This window comes from Lonchura striata, chromosome 2 (assembly GCF_050655825.1).
Source record: "Lonchura striata isolate lonStrDom1 chromosome 2, ASM5065582v1, whole genome shotgun sequence".
NCBI lineage: Eukaryota > Metazoa > Chordata > Aves > Passeriformes > Estrildidae > Lonchura > Lonchura striata.
The window spans coordinates 101,170,663-101,184,165 of record NC_140704.1 but is presented as its reverse complement, the minus strand read 5'-3'; the positions used below and the strand labels follow the sequence as shown (position 1 = coordinate 101,184,165).

The 13,503-nt window shown below is 33.4% G+C and overlaps 1 protein-coding gene across 10 annotated transcripts in view; it reads right to left on the bottom strand.

Moving 5' to 3' along the window:
* The window catches only part of RTTN (rotatin), a 78,871-nt gene that overhangs the window by 30,388 nt on the left and 34,980 nt on the right, over nucleotides 1–13,503 (bottom strand). For 9 of the 10 annotated variants that reach the window (XR_014952841.1, XM_031503992.3, XM_085571874.1 and 6 more), the window contains 7 exons: nucleotides 13,235–13,389; nucleotides 11,808–12,027; nucleotides 10,094–10,222; nucleotides 8,346–8,453; nucleotides 7,556–7,714; nucleotides 6,122–6,193; nucleotides 2,546–2,738 (listed from right to left, as the gene is read on the bottom strand). Coding sequence is in view for 9 of the 10 variants with exons in the window: in XM_031503992.3 (XP_031359852.3) it covers nucleotides 2,546–2,738; nucleotides 6,122–6,193; nucleotides 7,556–7,714; nucleotides 8,346–8,453; nucleotides 10,094–10,222; nucleotides 11,808–12,027; nucleotides 13,235–13,389 (1,036 nt within the window). In the remaining variant the exon portion in view is untranslated. The remainder of the gene's footprint in view (nucleotides 1–2,545; nucleotides 2,739–6,121; nucleotides 6,194–7,555; nucleotides 7,715–8,345; nucleotides 8,454–10,093; nucleotides 10,223–11,807; nucleotides 12,028–13,234; nucleotides 13,390–13,503) is intronic. The other variant, XM_085571873.1, reaches the window with a different exon arrangement.

Below are 13,503 nucleotides of genomic sequence, written 5' to 3'. Positions count from 1 at the left end.
TGCATAGCCTTCAGTCATTTCAAATAGTTCAGATATCATTTTAGTTAAAACACAAGAGTACTAAAGTATTGAAGTACTATACTAGGATCTCAAAAACCACATAATAAACTGATGTCCTTGTCTTCAAAAAAATTTCAAATTCCCATTTTCAGACAAATAGTTTCAAGAGGACCCATATTCATAAATACAAAGACAGAATTACTTTGTAAATCTGTTTCAGAATAAAAAGTGCCAAAAATGTTATAGCACAAATCTGCCAGTAATACTTTTGAAGCTATCATATATTTAGAAAAGAAAATAAAAAAGAATAGACCACACAGTTTGTCAGTGCAAACCTCACAAAACTAGATGTCCTATATGTATCCTCAGTAATTACTAAACTGAACTATCTTATTTTTAACATTACATTGCTGATGAGTTTTATACATTCCTGAAAAATGTGAGAAAACTACATAGGGAAAAATCCAACAAGGTTTAGGTCCAGTTCTCCCTTTTCTAAAGAAAAAACTTGTTTCCTATTCCTGAAATACTGTATTTTCTGGCTTTGTTTTGCAAAGACTGAATGAAATGTATCTCAATTGCTCACTGAAAAGTTGCACCATTCTACATTTTGAGTTACTCTTAGTAGATACGATATTACAGGAGCTAACAGATCTACCAAAAGGCACATATTAGAGGACCATGGGAGCAGTAAAATGTGTTAGATTGAAAAATTACACTTATAGATAAAAAAAGCAGACATTGAAGAAACTGAGGATTTTTATGTCTGGAATTTTGTGTACTGGTGAGGTATTTCTCTCAGTTAGTTAACAAAGAATGCTCCTTTCCCTGGGTCTGTCATAAAGTCATAACTTAGCTGAGGAAGTAACATTCCTATTCTGTTCATGCCTCTGAAACAGGTTTATCAAATGCAGAATGCAGCAGGATGCTTGGCCTGGAATGTGCAAAACAACTCAAACAATGCTTTATTTTGCAAAGCTGTAAGTGGTGAACTGAGAGGAGGTGTCATGCTGCTTTCGATTACTCTAAACCAGCCTGACTCATCAACCCCAAAAGTTAAACACCCTAATAGAGAGTTGAAGGATACTTTATCATGTCTACCACTTCTTATCTAAAAATCCTAAGGTCCAGCTGGCCTGAGACATATGACTGACAGTCAATCACTTTAAACTCTGGAAGTCCAGTCCCACTTACAAATAGCAGGTTTTTCTAAAATACTCCTTGGAGTGTGTGTGGAGATTCCTCCCTGGGGTGGGGATGCTGCTTCCAGTCACTCCAGGCTGAGCGAAAGATTTGCCAGGGTCATTGGTATGGGGGAGTAACATCAACCTCTATTTAATAATTGCATCTTTTTTGCCAGCTTTAATATAGTTGCTTTAATATAATTCCTTTGATATAGTACACTAAACTACACTAGCTGTTTTAGCTTCTATACTATGTAGTAAATAATTCTGATTATGATATTTTTGTCTAGTCATTTATCATAGTAAGTCATTAATTTTTATATAAATGTATCTGGTTTGCCATCCTTAATCATAAAAGATAAAGTAAGACAAAGATTCAAACACATCTACAACGCCTTAGATTTAAACCCCTGAAAATGTCAGGGTCTAGAACTGAATCCAGCCACAGGCCAGGCTCCTCTCTGAGGAGGTATTTACAGAGCAAGTGGGTCCTTCCTGAACCTTGTGGCTCAGTGGAAGGGATTCTCTAAACAACTCTGTCTGAAGTTCTTTATCCAAGACAGACTTAAAAAGAACTATTTAAATCAGCAGCCTTAAACGATGGAAATATGGAAACTTACACCCACAAAAAAGGAAAGAAAAGAAAAAAACTCATTAATTTTCTTCCCCATGAAAGCTTTTAATAATTGATCTCTGAAAAGTCCCCTAGCTTTCCAAAGTTACAATCATCAGTATTATTAGGACAAGGAAGTGTGTCTCCACAATGCATCACAGTGAGCCTTAGAAATACGTCTCAACAAATTATTAGTAAATATAAGTTAGATGAGATATTCCAAGGGAATACAGGTTAAAAATAAACAAATCCCAACTGAGTATTACATTCCATCAGTCTAAGAATTTATTATATCTGATGTCTCAGAATGCAACTTGATTCAGATTATTAAAGTCCATTCCTACTTAACCTTGAAGTTGAACACATCAAGAAACAGGAATCTTAAATGAAGTTCATGTATTTCTTTCACCCAAATTTTCCTTGAATGAAAGTTGACTGGATGTCATAAAGTGGAAATTGTTAACAGTTATTTTACCCCCAATATTTTGCAAGAAAATTTACTGCAGAACCAATTGCATCTTTTCAATTTTCAACTTTCTGAAGATGTACATAACAGCTCAGAACTTTTTCTGAGCCATGTTAAACTCGAGACTTATCTACTTAAATCCTCACAGCAATCTTTTGACTTTACAACATATTTAAGTGCAGGGTTTATATATTTCCAAGAATTATTGGAGGTAAGTTACTCAAAACTACACTTTATTTAAGTAGGTTTCAAATACCAGAAGATTACATCAACATCACTTACCAGTCGTACCACCTTTTTCTATGCTGAGCTTGTCTTCCTTGTAAGAATTCAAATCGAACATGTAACATCCTAGGTAACAGCGTTTCACCATCTGATTCACATGTTCATAGAACTGGCAGTGATACAAAAGGGCTTTAAGAGCAGGTATCCCTGTCTGAGAGAGGCCAGATTCTTCATCATGTACACAAGGACCCTGAAGACATGAAATTCACAGACATCATTACTTTAAGGAAATGTTTTACATAGAATAAATGGTCAGAAAAACCCACCCGAAGGCTAATGCTATGTGTATGTGTGTACAATGGTTTACAGGGTGTAATTAATAAATCCCAAAAATGAAATTCAGATTTTAACATTGAGCTAAATTGTAGTATTTTACAAAAGCTTTAATGACTTAGCAAAATCAAACAGCTATTTATCTCCTGAGAACTGTGCTAACAGTTAAGTAAAAACTCATGAAAAGCTGTAAATGAGTGGTTCAAGACAGTAAATGTATCAATAGTCTTTAAAATTTTAATGTCTCATTTATTTCTACTTACAGATATTAAGCAATGAAAAAGCTTTCCTTAGGCGAAAACACTTAGATAAGACTAAATATCCTGAAAAAATCCTCCTGCCCTAAAGTATAGGGTCATTGTACTAGATCTAGCTATGTCAGTCTTCTATGAGAAAAGATTTCTTTAGAAAACAAGACATAACCAAAAAATTCTCTTTGAAGTATGGTTTTCAATTATTTCTTTTTAATTCTGACATCAGGGAAAAGTCCCTAGAGCAGTGGATTTATACCCTAAGATAATGGACTCTAGTCATATTTCAAATAAACAGTTTAAGTTGACTACCTTTGTTAAAAGTTTCTTCAGTGTTTTCCATGCTAACACAACCAAAGAGTTTGATTAAGTGACACATAATCCGGTTTAGACTGACCATAAAAATTAGAAGTGCAAAGAAGGGAGAAGAACTCAGAAATATTCAAACCAGTATCATTCAGAAAGGCAGTATTAGAGGGCATCCTGCAGTAGTTCAAAAATAAACTAGTGAAAATTATGGAAAGAAAAACTTTCAGCGTTAATTAGAAACCTTCTTTGGCAGTCAGGAGAGAGCAGAGCTGGATCAATTGAAAATAAGGAATTTGAAAATACTATTTATCCTTAAGAGACTCTCACCCAATCCCTTCATTGACACTGAAAACAAGTTTATTTCCCAATAAAACAAAATAAACCCAAAACCAAATATAGTAGAAGCAGTAATACTACTTTCTATCACAAGATAAGTTATCACCAAAATTTTAGTTTGTTACTCTCATTCTTTTTTGGTTTTTGTAATACAGAAACTATTTTCACCTTTTAAACCAACTACAGGAGAATGAGGTACAATGAACAGTCTGAGCAGAATGTAGGACTTCAATTACATTATTTATGATTAATTATAAAACTCTACTCATACACTGTCACCAATTGACTTCAGCCATATTGACTATGGCAAGTGCAAACTTAGGAAATACTGATAAACTTAGTCCAAATTTTATTACCCAGGATTGTCTTTGGCAGTTCCAAAAGCTATGCCAGATACTTCATTGTACAATGGGGGGCCTTGAAAAAGTTACTCATAGATTACATTGACAGAGTGCTCTGACTTCAGCAATCTTTATACAACAGAGTCTGCTTCACTCTTAGGGTACTTTACACAAGTTGACTTTACTCATGATTAAAGAGCAGTGTAGGAATTTTTTTAAGTGACATAGCAAAGTGAAATATTATAAAGCAGATCAGCTACACAAAAGTAACACTGGAGACATTGTCATGAAGATACTGGCCTACAAACTCTATTTATATTTCCTTTTCCAGTCCTACTTGACTGATGAATAAAATGGTAATGTTCTAATTTGGCTCTAGCACAGTATTCCTTCTATTCACCAAGATCCACTTAATAGCCCTCCTTTTCTTCCTGGCACTAAAGGAAACAGAAATCACCTTATTCAGTGCAAGGGAAAAAAGTTACTCTGAAATATAAAATTTTATAATAGTGGTATGCTACAGTTTTAATTGTTGTTTTTATTTTGAACAGTTTTAATTTACCAGCAACTATGAAGTGTTGTTTGATAATATCTTTCAGCATGAACACTTATGAAGTGATGAGCAATTTCCATTAAATGCAGTTCTTAGTAAGAATCATGTTGACTCAAAGCTTCTTTTAATTGCACTGGAATTCATCCAGAATTGTGCAACTGGATTCAATTTTTGTCACCTCACCATAGTAATTGACTTTTTAAAAATAAGACTAAAAAGAAACTTTTAATAGAGTCTAAATTGACAAGTTAAAATGGCTGGCCTTTTGTAACTCCCTACTATTATGAATTAAAACAATTACTATTTATATTGATAAATTAGAAGTAGTAAGACTGAAACAAGGGCTAGATTTGTAAAATTGCTTCCACATCTTCCTTTATGATTACATATAAAGAAAAGATGAGACATTCTGTACAATTCAACTCTTCAAAAAACAGCATAATTGATTTTGGGTGCAGCTGAATCATAGATTCATAGCAACTTATCCTGGTAAAACAGCTGGAATGCCTTTCAACACTAACTTGATCTTCTGCAGAAAGGAACAGATAAAATATAATATTGCTGCATCTGCAAATTTCTTCAAAAACTAATATAAACTGTTCCCATATAGGTAATCTGACACACTGAAAGGAGCAAGACAGACATTAAAAACAGATATCAAAGTCACAAAAATGTTTAAAATTGGAAGCTAAGATCCAAATATCCTGATGTACAATGAACCAGACTTTCTGAGACTAAAATAAGATGACTGACTCAAGAGCAGAACTGGAAAAGTCTCCAGGGCATCTTATCAGTTTGATAAATATCTGATAAGAGCAGGTAAAGAGAGACAGACTCCTCTCACTGGTATCCAGTTACAGAAGAAAAGGCATTAAACAAAAACTAAAATACAGGAAATTCTATTTAAACCTAAGAATAAAACTTTCTATCTGAGGGTAGTCAAACATTAGAACAAGTTGCCCAGAGCAACTGTGGAGTCTCCATTCTTGAAGAAACTCAAAATCCAACTGGAAACAGCTCTGAACAACCTGGTCTAGTTTACCTTGCTTTGAGCAAGTGGTTCTCTTCTAGAAGCATTTAAATTGACCTAAGTGGCAAACTGCTTCATCTTTATTTCAAAACATTTTATAAGCATCACATTAACAGAATTTCCTCTTCCTCATGCCCCTCAAATCATGTTTTACCTGCATTCTAAGTGTGCGGAAAATAAATTATCAATTTATATCCTAAAATATTAATGATATACCATATAAGTAAGCAAGTTTCCTAGGAACCCAAAGATACTACATTCATGAAATGCAACATATATGTAATCTAAATTTAGTTGTTTTATTAAGCTTGCTGAAAGTTTGAGAGTTTATTTATTCATTTCTCTTTCCAAAACGTGACCTTACACGTGCAATTTTTTGAGTTCATATTTTATAGGTATTCTGACACAACTTTTCATATCAAATGACATTTCTCTGTAACACTATGACTTTTGTTACCAAATGTAATAGTAGTTACTCACTTGCCAAATACAATCTTTAGTGTCTTCTGTTGGGATTGGAATCACAAGTAGATTTTGTAGAATAAAAGCAGCCTGAAAGAAATTAAAGTATCAATATTGCCATCTAGCCATCACACTTCAAAAAACACATCAGACTGAAGAGTACAATCTACATATTGTTCAGTTGCTTCAGATATATGCTGAAATACATTGAATTCTCATGTTCATGTTGGGAAAAAATAATTAGACGGATGTTGCTTCAAAGCCCTGAAACTTCACTTACAAGAGATGCCATTAGAGCATGGCACAAGAGCAGGCTAGTATAAAAAAAAGACAAGGAAAAGATGGGACGGAAATCACAAGGAAACAAATTTATTTATAAAATACTTTCATCACTGTTCCAGTACAGTCAATCCTACAGAACAAGCATTAAAAGTACAGGAAGTACTAGGGGAAAAAAATTCCTGAACAGAAAAACCTAGATAAACCTACTGTTTATGACCAGTCACCCTACTGTCCTTATGTTTTGGGGTTTTTAATTATTAAAAAATAATTGGGAAAATGTGGTGAACACATTGGACAGAGACGTGTTTCAAATATTTTCCTTTTTATAAATACACAGCGTGTTTGTTTTCCTAATTTATATTACACACACTTCACATGTCTGTGCATGGAGTGAAATTCCTTTCCTTTATATTTTGTCAAGCTTTTGTCAATGATGTGACTCTTAAGAGAATATTGTAAGAGACAATATTTGAAGTTAAATAAAATAATGAAGAATAGATTATTAAAGGCATTTTGAGATATAATTTCAAATATTACTTTGGAAAATAAAATTAGTTAAGCAATAGAGCTGGGAAAAAAAAAGTCATCAAGTGTCAGAGCTTTTATTTCTTATTGATTACAACAGAAGGAAAACCTTAGAACTACAGCTGTAAAAAAATTGCAAATAAAATGTACAGAGCTTAAATTCATCAACATACAATTCTATGTGTTGTTCTACCATAGTACAGACCTTCAGTTCTCACCAGTAAATCTTAGTGCCTAGACAAATTAGATTATTTCATATCTGCAATGAATACATATCTACTGCAGGTGATGAGTTTGTACCAAAGTATTCATAAATGTTACAAAGCAGCGATTAAAATCATGCTGATTAGTTACACATTAGCAACCTATTTATCTTACTGAGTAAGCCTTAGGAGTTTTTATAAGTTCACTTATATTGTTTATATCATTTCTGTTTTGAAATAAGTAATCTGTATTTGTTCCTTCTTATGCAATTCCTAAATAAAGAGCTAAACATTTATATTAATCAGGTAGTGTTTAACTTGCAAAGTAGCAGATGTTGCGCAGCATCAGATGATATATACAATAAAAAATACAAAATCTTTTTTCTCCATAATCAAAAATAACTTGTCAATCTACAACAGCAGAAGGACAAAAGAAACATACCTCTCTGCGTACCATGCTACATTCAGATTGATCCAGAAGGATGTTTATCACTGTTCCCCACAGGCCTCCTGAAATATTCTGGCAGCTTTCTGCTAAAGCAATGCATCCTATTTCAATAGATGTAAGAGCTGATCCTATTCCAAGTGCTGTAAATCTGACCTAGTACATATAAGCACAACAGAAAGTGGTATTTCTTACAGTAATTAGCAATATTTTGTTTAATTATTATTAAGTATTATCAACTGAATCTGGAGCTTAAGGTAATAATTTCAAAAGTAACAACCTCTTTCCCTATACTTCTCTTGCTCTCCACTCACAATCACAACTAAATTCACTTTGTGAATAAACAAAATTATTTTTAAGTATTCAAAACTAAGAAAGATAGTCTTTAATATTCTTCATATTTTACCACTTGAAAACAGGTCCATTTAGCAAACTCATATAATTTAACAGCTTGCCATTAAACACATTTGCTCTGAATTTTTAGTTAATGTAAATGTTTCTTCTTTGCAGCTAAGTTACAGCAATGACAAGGAAAACTGCCTATGAATCATGATAGTGAGTGACTAATGAAAGCATAGAAGACAGAAGACATAAGGAAGGATTTCTTAGATGATGTTTATGTGGAAACACTTTCCCTACTGTATTATTACTGCTATTTAGGATATAGTTAATAACATTCTAAAGAATTTGGAACAGCAGTTCTACTATTAAATACATTAATGAATCAAAAATTTTCTAATACTTTAGAGTCAAAATAAGATATCAAGTTAATATCACAGTAACAAACCTCAGGATCTCTATCTACCCATAAAGGAACCAGCCATGCCAGACCTAGATGAGACAGAACTTGTTCTTCACCACTATCATACGGCAAAGACCAAAGAGATATCCAGTCCTGATTAGCAAAAAGAAAACAAATTAAGAAATTATTTTATAAATCTTTCAATCCATGCCAGTGTACTAATAGTATGAGCTACCAACAACTACTAAAACAGTTTTGCATAACTGCGTAGAGGAAGGATAATTTTGTATTTCTCTTCCCATAAGGATTTAATACTAAACCACATGATTGTACTGGTTTTAAAATTTCTTTGAGACTAAAAATTATTAGTACAGACTAAACAAAAACACTGTCAATCACAGAGTATGACTTAGAAACATAAGAAAATAAAACTTATCATTATGCTACTATGTATATTACTCTATAACAATGATACTAAAAAAATCGAGTCCACACCTTCATCTATGCCTTTATGACCTAAGTCTTTGGAGGCTGCTGTCTCCCTGCAGTGTACTTAAAGCTCTGTCCCCTCCCAGTTTGAATAAACTCTTCCAGTACCTTGTATTTTGAAAAAGGAGTAGAGAACTGAAGAAAGAGACACCTGGAATTTGGAGAAGCAGGTACACTGCAATTTCTAGTTACATGCATGCTAGATCATAAAGAAAGGTCTTCATTTGCAGCTATCACAGATATTAGTAAGACTGGATTTTTAAATCTTTGAAATAATAATTAATTGTTGAATTTGCTTCAACTGCTTCAGAATTGTAGGAAAAAATTTCTGTGCTGTTCTTGTGAGCCAGCAAAAGCTTCCTGAAGATAAGGATAGCCTCATATCTCTCTCAAGAAGCAAGAGAGAGAAAAAAGTGTAAGCAAAGAAATCTGGACTTTGGTTGGCTTACACAGTGACATGGCTCCTTTTACCTATTGAAAGTTTTGTTTCTTCTTTATGACCAACGGGCAGTGTATGTGTTTATTAAGTAAATATAAGTATCTTGTAAAACTATAAAAGCAACATGTTGCTTCAATAAAGAAGTTTAACTAAAGAAGACTTCTAGTTGAGCCCTGGGGCTTTGCACCGTGTGGGGCTCTAGAGCGACACAGGATGAAGGCTATCTTCCTAAGCTGACAAATCTAGCCCTCAAACATGTACATGAACACAAAGCACAATATGAATTTTGCTAGAATGTAATGATAGCTCCTTTTATCTGGCAATCCTTTTTCCATGCATGTACATATTCTTTCCTATATATATACACAACTGTGAAAGCCCTATGTACGTGAATGTTTAAGCATAGGTTTAGAAAGCCTGTTGTCTGTGAGGTTGAGGAAATAATGATGTTATAAATTCTTAAATTTATTTACCCTATAGAAAATCCCAATGCTTCATTTTTTTTATAAAAAGGAAATTATACTTATTCTGAAAGAAGGCCTTTCAAAATCCACAAACTTATTTACAAAACAATTTCAGTATGGCTAAAAGTGATTCTTCAGCTTTTTTATATACTATACTCCGTCCTGTACATTTATCTAAGATTCCAGACCAAATGAGATCAATGTGGGGGTTTTTCTGCCTTTTGTGCTTAAAGTTGGAGGGGAAGGAAGAGTAAGCAGTGGTGTGGTTTTAGCAGGACTACTCAGTTGGAGAGTATCATTTCAAAACCACGACAGAAAGTTATCATAGAACTTCAGCAGTTAAAATCTCTCTGCATAGCCCTCCACCAGTGATGAGATAAGGACAACAGGAATGCACTCACCGTATCCTTGGCTTGAGCCATCATTTCGTGAGATAAGTGAAGCAAGCAAAGGACTGTGCTTTTTGTCACACCTTTTCCCATGAAGGACATGGCATTTCCCCCCCACTCAACATAAAATGATGAGATGACCTAAGAGTGGGGGTACAAGTTCATAACAGTTTTACTGTAAACAGCACACAAACTTTCTTAAACACTGAATCATAATTTAAACTCATGGAAAGATGATAGATTTCTAGCTGAATTGTAATAATTTCTTTATTTCTGAGTAATTTGGTCATATGGTGGTTTTTATTCAAATGAAGAATACAGCCAAGCTTAAGAGTAAGCTCTAAGTTGAATAGAAACCTCAGTGTTTCTTTTCATGGACCTCAAAGGTAATTTATTTTAACCAGAGTTTCTTCTGCTATGTCTGGAATTAAAAACAAAATTTCTTTTCAAAATTCAATGTTCAAGAGAAAGTGTTATTTATATATTACATTGTGATTTGAAGAAATTTATCAGCTTTCTATATCAAATACTAATAAACAGAAATAAAAGTCAGTGGAGCCTAACATAGAATAAACTGTCTGACCAAATAAGTAACCATGCATATTAAAAGGCATGCAGTTTTCAACAAGATATCCCCCAAAATACTTTTTAAAAAATAATAATCTTATAAGATACACTTCTAGACTTTTCTGCACAAAACACGGTGATTTAAGCCTCGGTATTTTTGCTGTTATTGTTTTTTTCAGTATCCCAGCCTACAAATTTTTTTTTTTTTACCCATTTTCTCCATCCTTCTCTAATAGAAACCCACATTTACTTTCATATTTAGGCCAAATAAAGCTGCCTAATTCTTCTGAACAAAAGCTTATTTATCACAAATTAATTTTATGCCATAATATGTATTATTATTTTTTCCAATAATAATCTTTCTTTTGCTTGAGAACCTTTGTGCCATTTTTAGTCTAGACTTCAAGTGACAGAGCTCATCTAGTCAAACAAGTCTAAAATGTTTATTTCTTCCTACTCAAGAAATCTAGGCAAGTTAAGGCCCCTAAAACACTTTATCTTTTTTCATCATATGCACTGGTATTTGAAATTAAAAACTTCTAAAAGTATATTACTGAATATGTATTAAACAAACAAAGTCAGCACTATGCATTTCCTTTTAAGAAAATTGGACTTTTCAAAAGATATAACTTCAGGAGGAAAAGCTAGCTGTCTACCACATCCACAGACTTGGCAAACATAGAAGAACACTGAAAATAAGAATGAAATTTTGTCTTTCCAAAAACTGCAGCATCTTTAATTACCTCTTTTCTGCTTTCTCTGTGTTAACCTACAAGCTAATCTTCTCCCAGATCACCTTTCATATGTGAATTTTGCCTGGGGGAAGTTAACTTGGATTTTTTCTCTTGGAGTTTCAGTTATTAAAAACACCACATATATTTTTTTAACTTGCTTAGAACTACAGTCCCCTTGTATTACCTCTTAAACCAATGATTGAAAGCACATGCAATACAACCCATCTTCACAACTACAGACACACATCACTCAATCTAGTCTCCATATAACTCCTACTTACTTAGCAGGAAAAAGCATCTTTCCCACACCTATTGCTACTGATGACATTCAATAAAAGTACATTGTAAAAAGCATACTGTCATTAATTACACAGTTCTTTACCAGCATTCAAACCAAAAACTAAGTAAGAACATAAGCTACTCACCTCAAGAAGACCTGTTAAATATTTCTTACAAATTGTGACAGGTTCAACTGCAGCAGAATAGGTACTCCAGCCTGGAAGTGCAGTAACATGAACCATTCCTTGTAATGTTCTCTCCAGTGATGGAAGCCCATAAAAATGTGGTGCATCTGTTAGCCTTAAGCACTGAAGCAGCTTCAGAGCCAGCTCTGTTCTGAACAAGCCAGCAAGTTCCAAGCTCTCTCTGGTTTAATTGTAAAAAACAAAACAGATGAACCATCAATATGAAGCTGTTACAAAGAATCATTTTGAAAAAGGCCTATGTCTCATTCTTCTTACTGTTACCCTGCAAGGCTCAGCATCTCAATTACTTAATATTACATTATGCAAAGAGTAATATGAACATTTCCAGCTTTACCCCCGTTCTGAAAACATAATATTGCATCTGATTACAATGAGGTTGCTTAAAAAAAGACAAATGAGCTATAATTATTAAGAAGCATGCTAAATAAAGAGCAAGTGGTTGAGGACAACAGATGACACAGTGAGAAGAGCTGCAAAACTCAGTCGTTCCAGAATCACACAATGTCTAGAATATTCTAAGTTGAAGGGACCAACAAGGATTATCAAGTCCAACTCTTAAATGTATGGCCTGTTACACTCATGTTTGTTCTGATTCATGAGACAAGTTTAAAAACAATTCCTGCATAAAACAATAAATCTAGAATTAAGGAGTGTGAGATACATAACTAGCATGGATTTCTATAATATGCCATTTTCCCACTGTCAAAACATTTAGAAAATAACCAAGTGGAAATAATGAAAAAGATAACATTTTGAAAATATTTTCACAAAGGTATATTGTGACACTAAATAATCAAATATTATCTTAAACTGAAATGTCATTAGCTATTAGGATATATCTGGATGGAGTGATTTAGTGTGGGAAAGGTTTTATGAGAAATTTGAAGAAAAAATATGGTAAATTAATTTCTGTGTTTGTTCAATTGACAGAAAAAGGTTGGAACTTCATGCTAAAAGTAGCTGTTGCAAACAGGTCAAAAAGGAGTTCAATGAAAATAAACATTTACCGCTATTTCCAATATTCCAATGTTTTACTTTCCTATAAATACATGTTACAAAATCAATTAAGTTATCATTTGCTCATGCAAATTTGCAGCAGCAAAAAAGAAATAGCCCATCTTATCCATGCAATCAATTTAATTATCCATTTGTTAAGTGACCACTAGCACACTGTCTTTCAAATTTCCTGGTTAATTTCCTTATTTACTGTCAAAAGGAATATCTAAAGTTGATTTTCATTTCAAGAGCAATTCACAATTCAGAGCAACTGAGCCATGATGTAACATTCAAATTGTGACCAAAATTCAGCAGTAATGGGTGTCAGAATGACAGAGTCCAATCCAGAATACAGTCCATTTGCACTGTACCTGTCAGTCACTGACATGGAATAAACTAACAGCAGGTTAAAAAGGCGAATGAGTTCTTTATCCAGTTGTTGCCTGACAGCAGCCTGTGTTTCATCCATTTCATCCTGCACTTGGGAATCTTGTCGCACCAGAAGGCCCATAAGGGATTTTGGCTGCTAAAAGAATAAAAAAATATAGTCACATAATGCATTGTTTAAATCCTCTTTTAATGCCTTCCTTAAAGCCATTTTTTCTGTTGAAAACTTGCAAATCACACACATTATAAATCA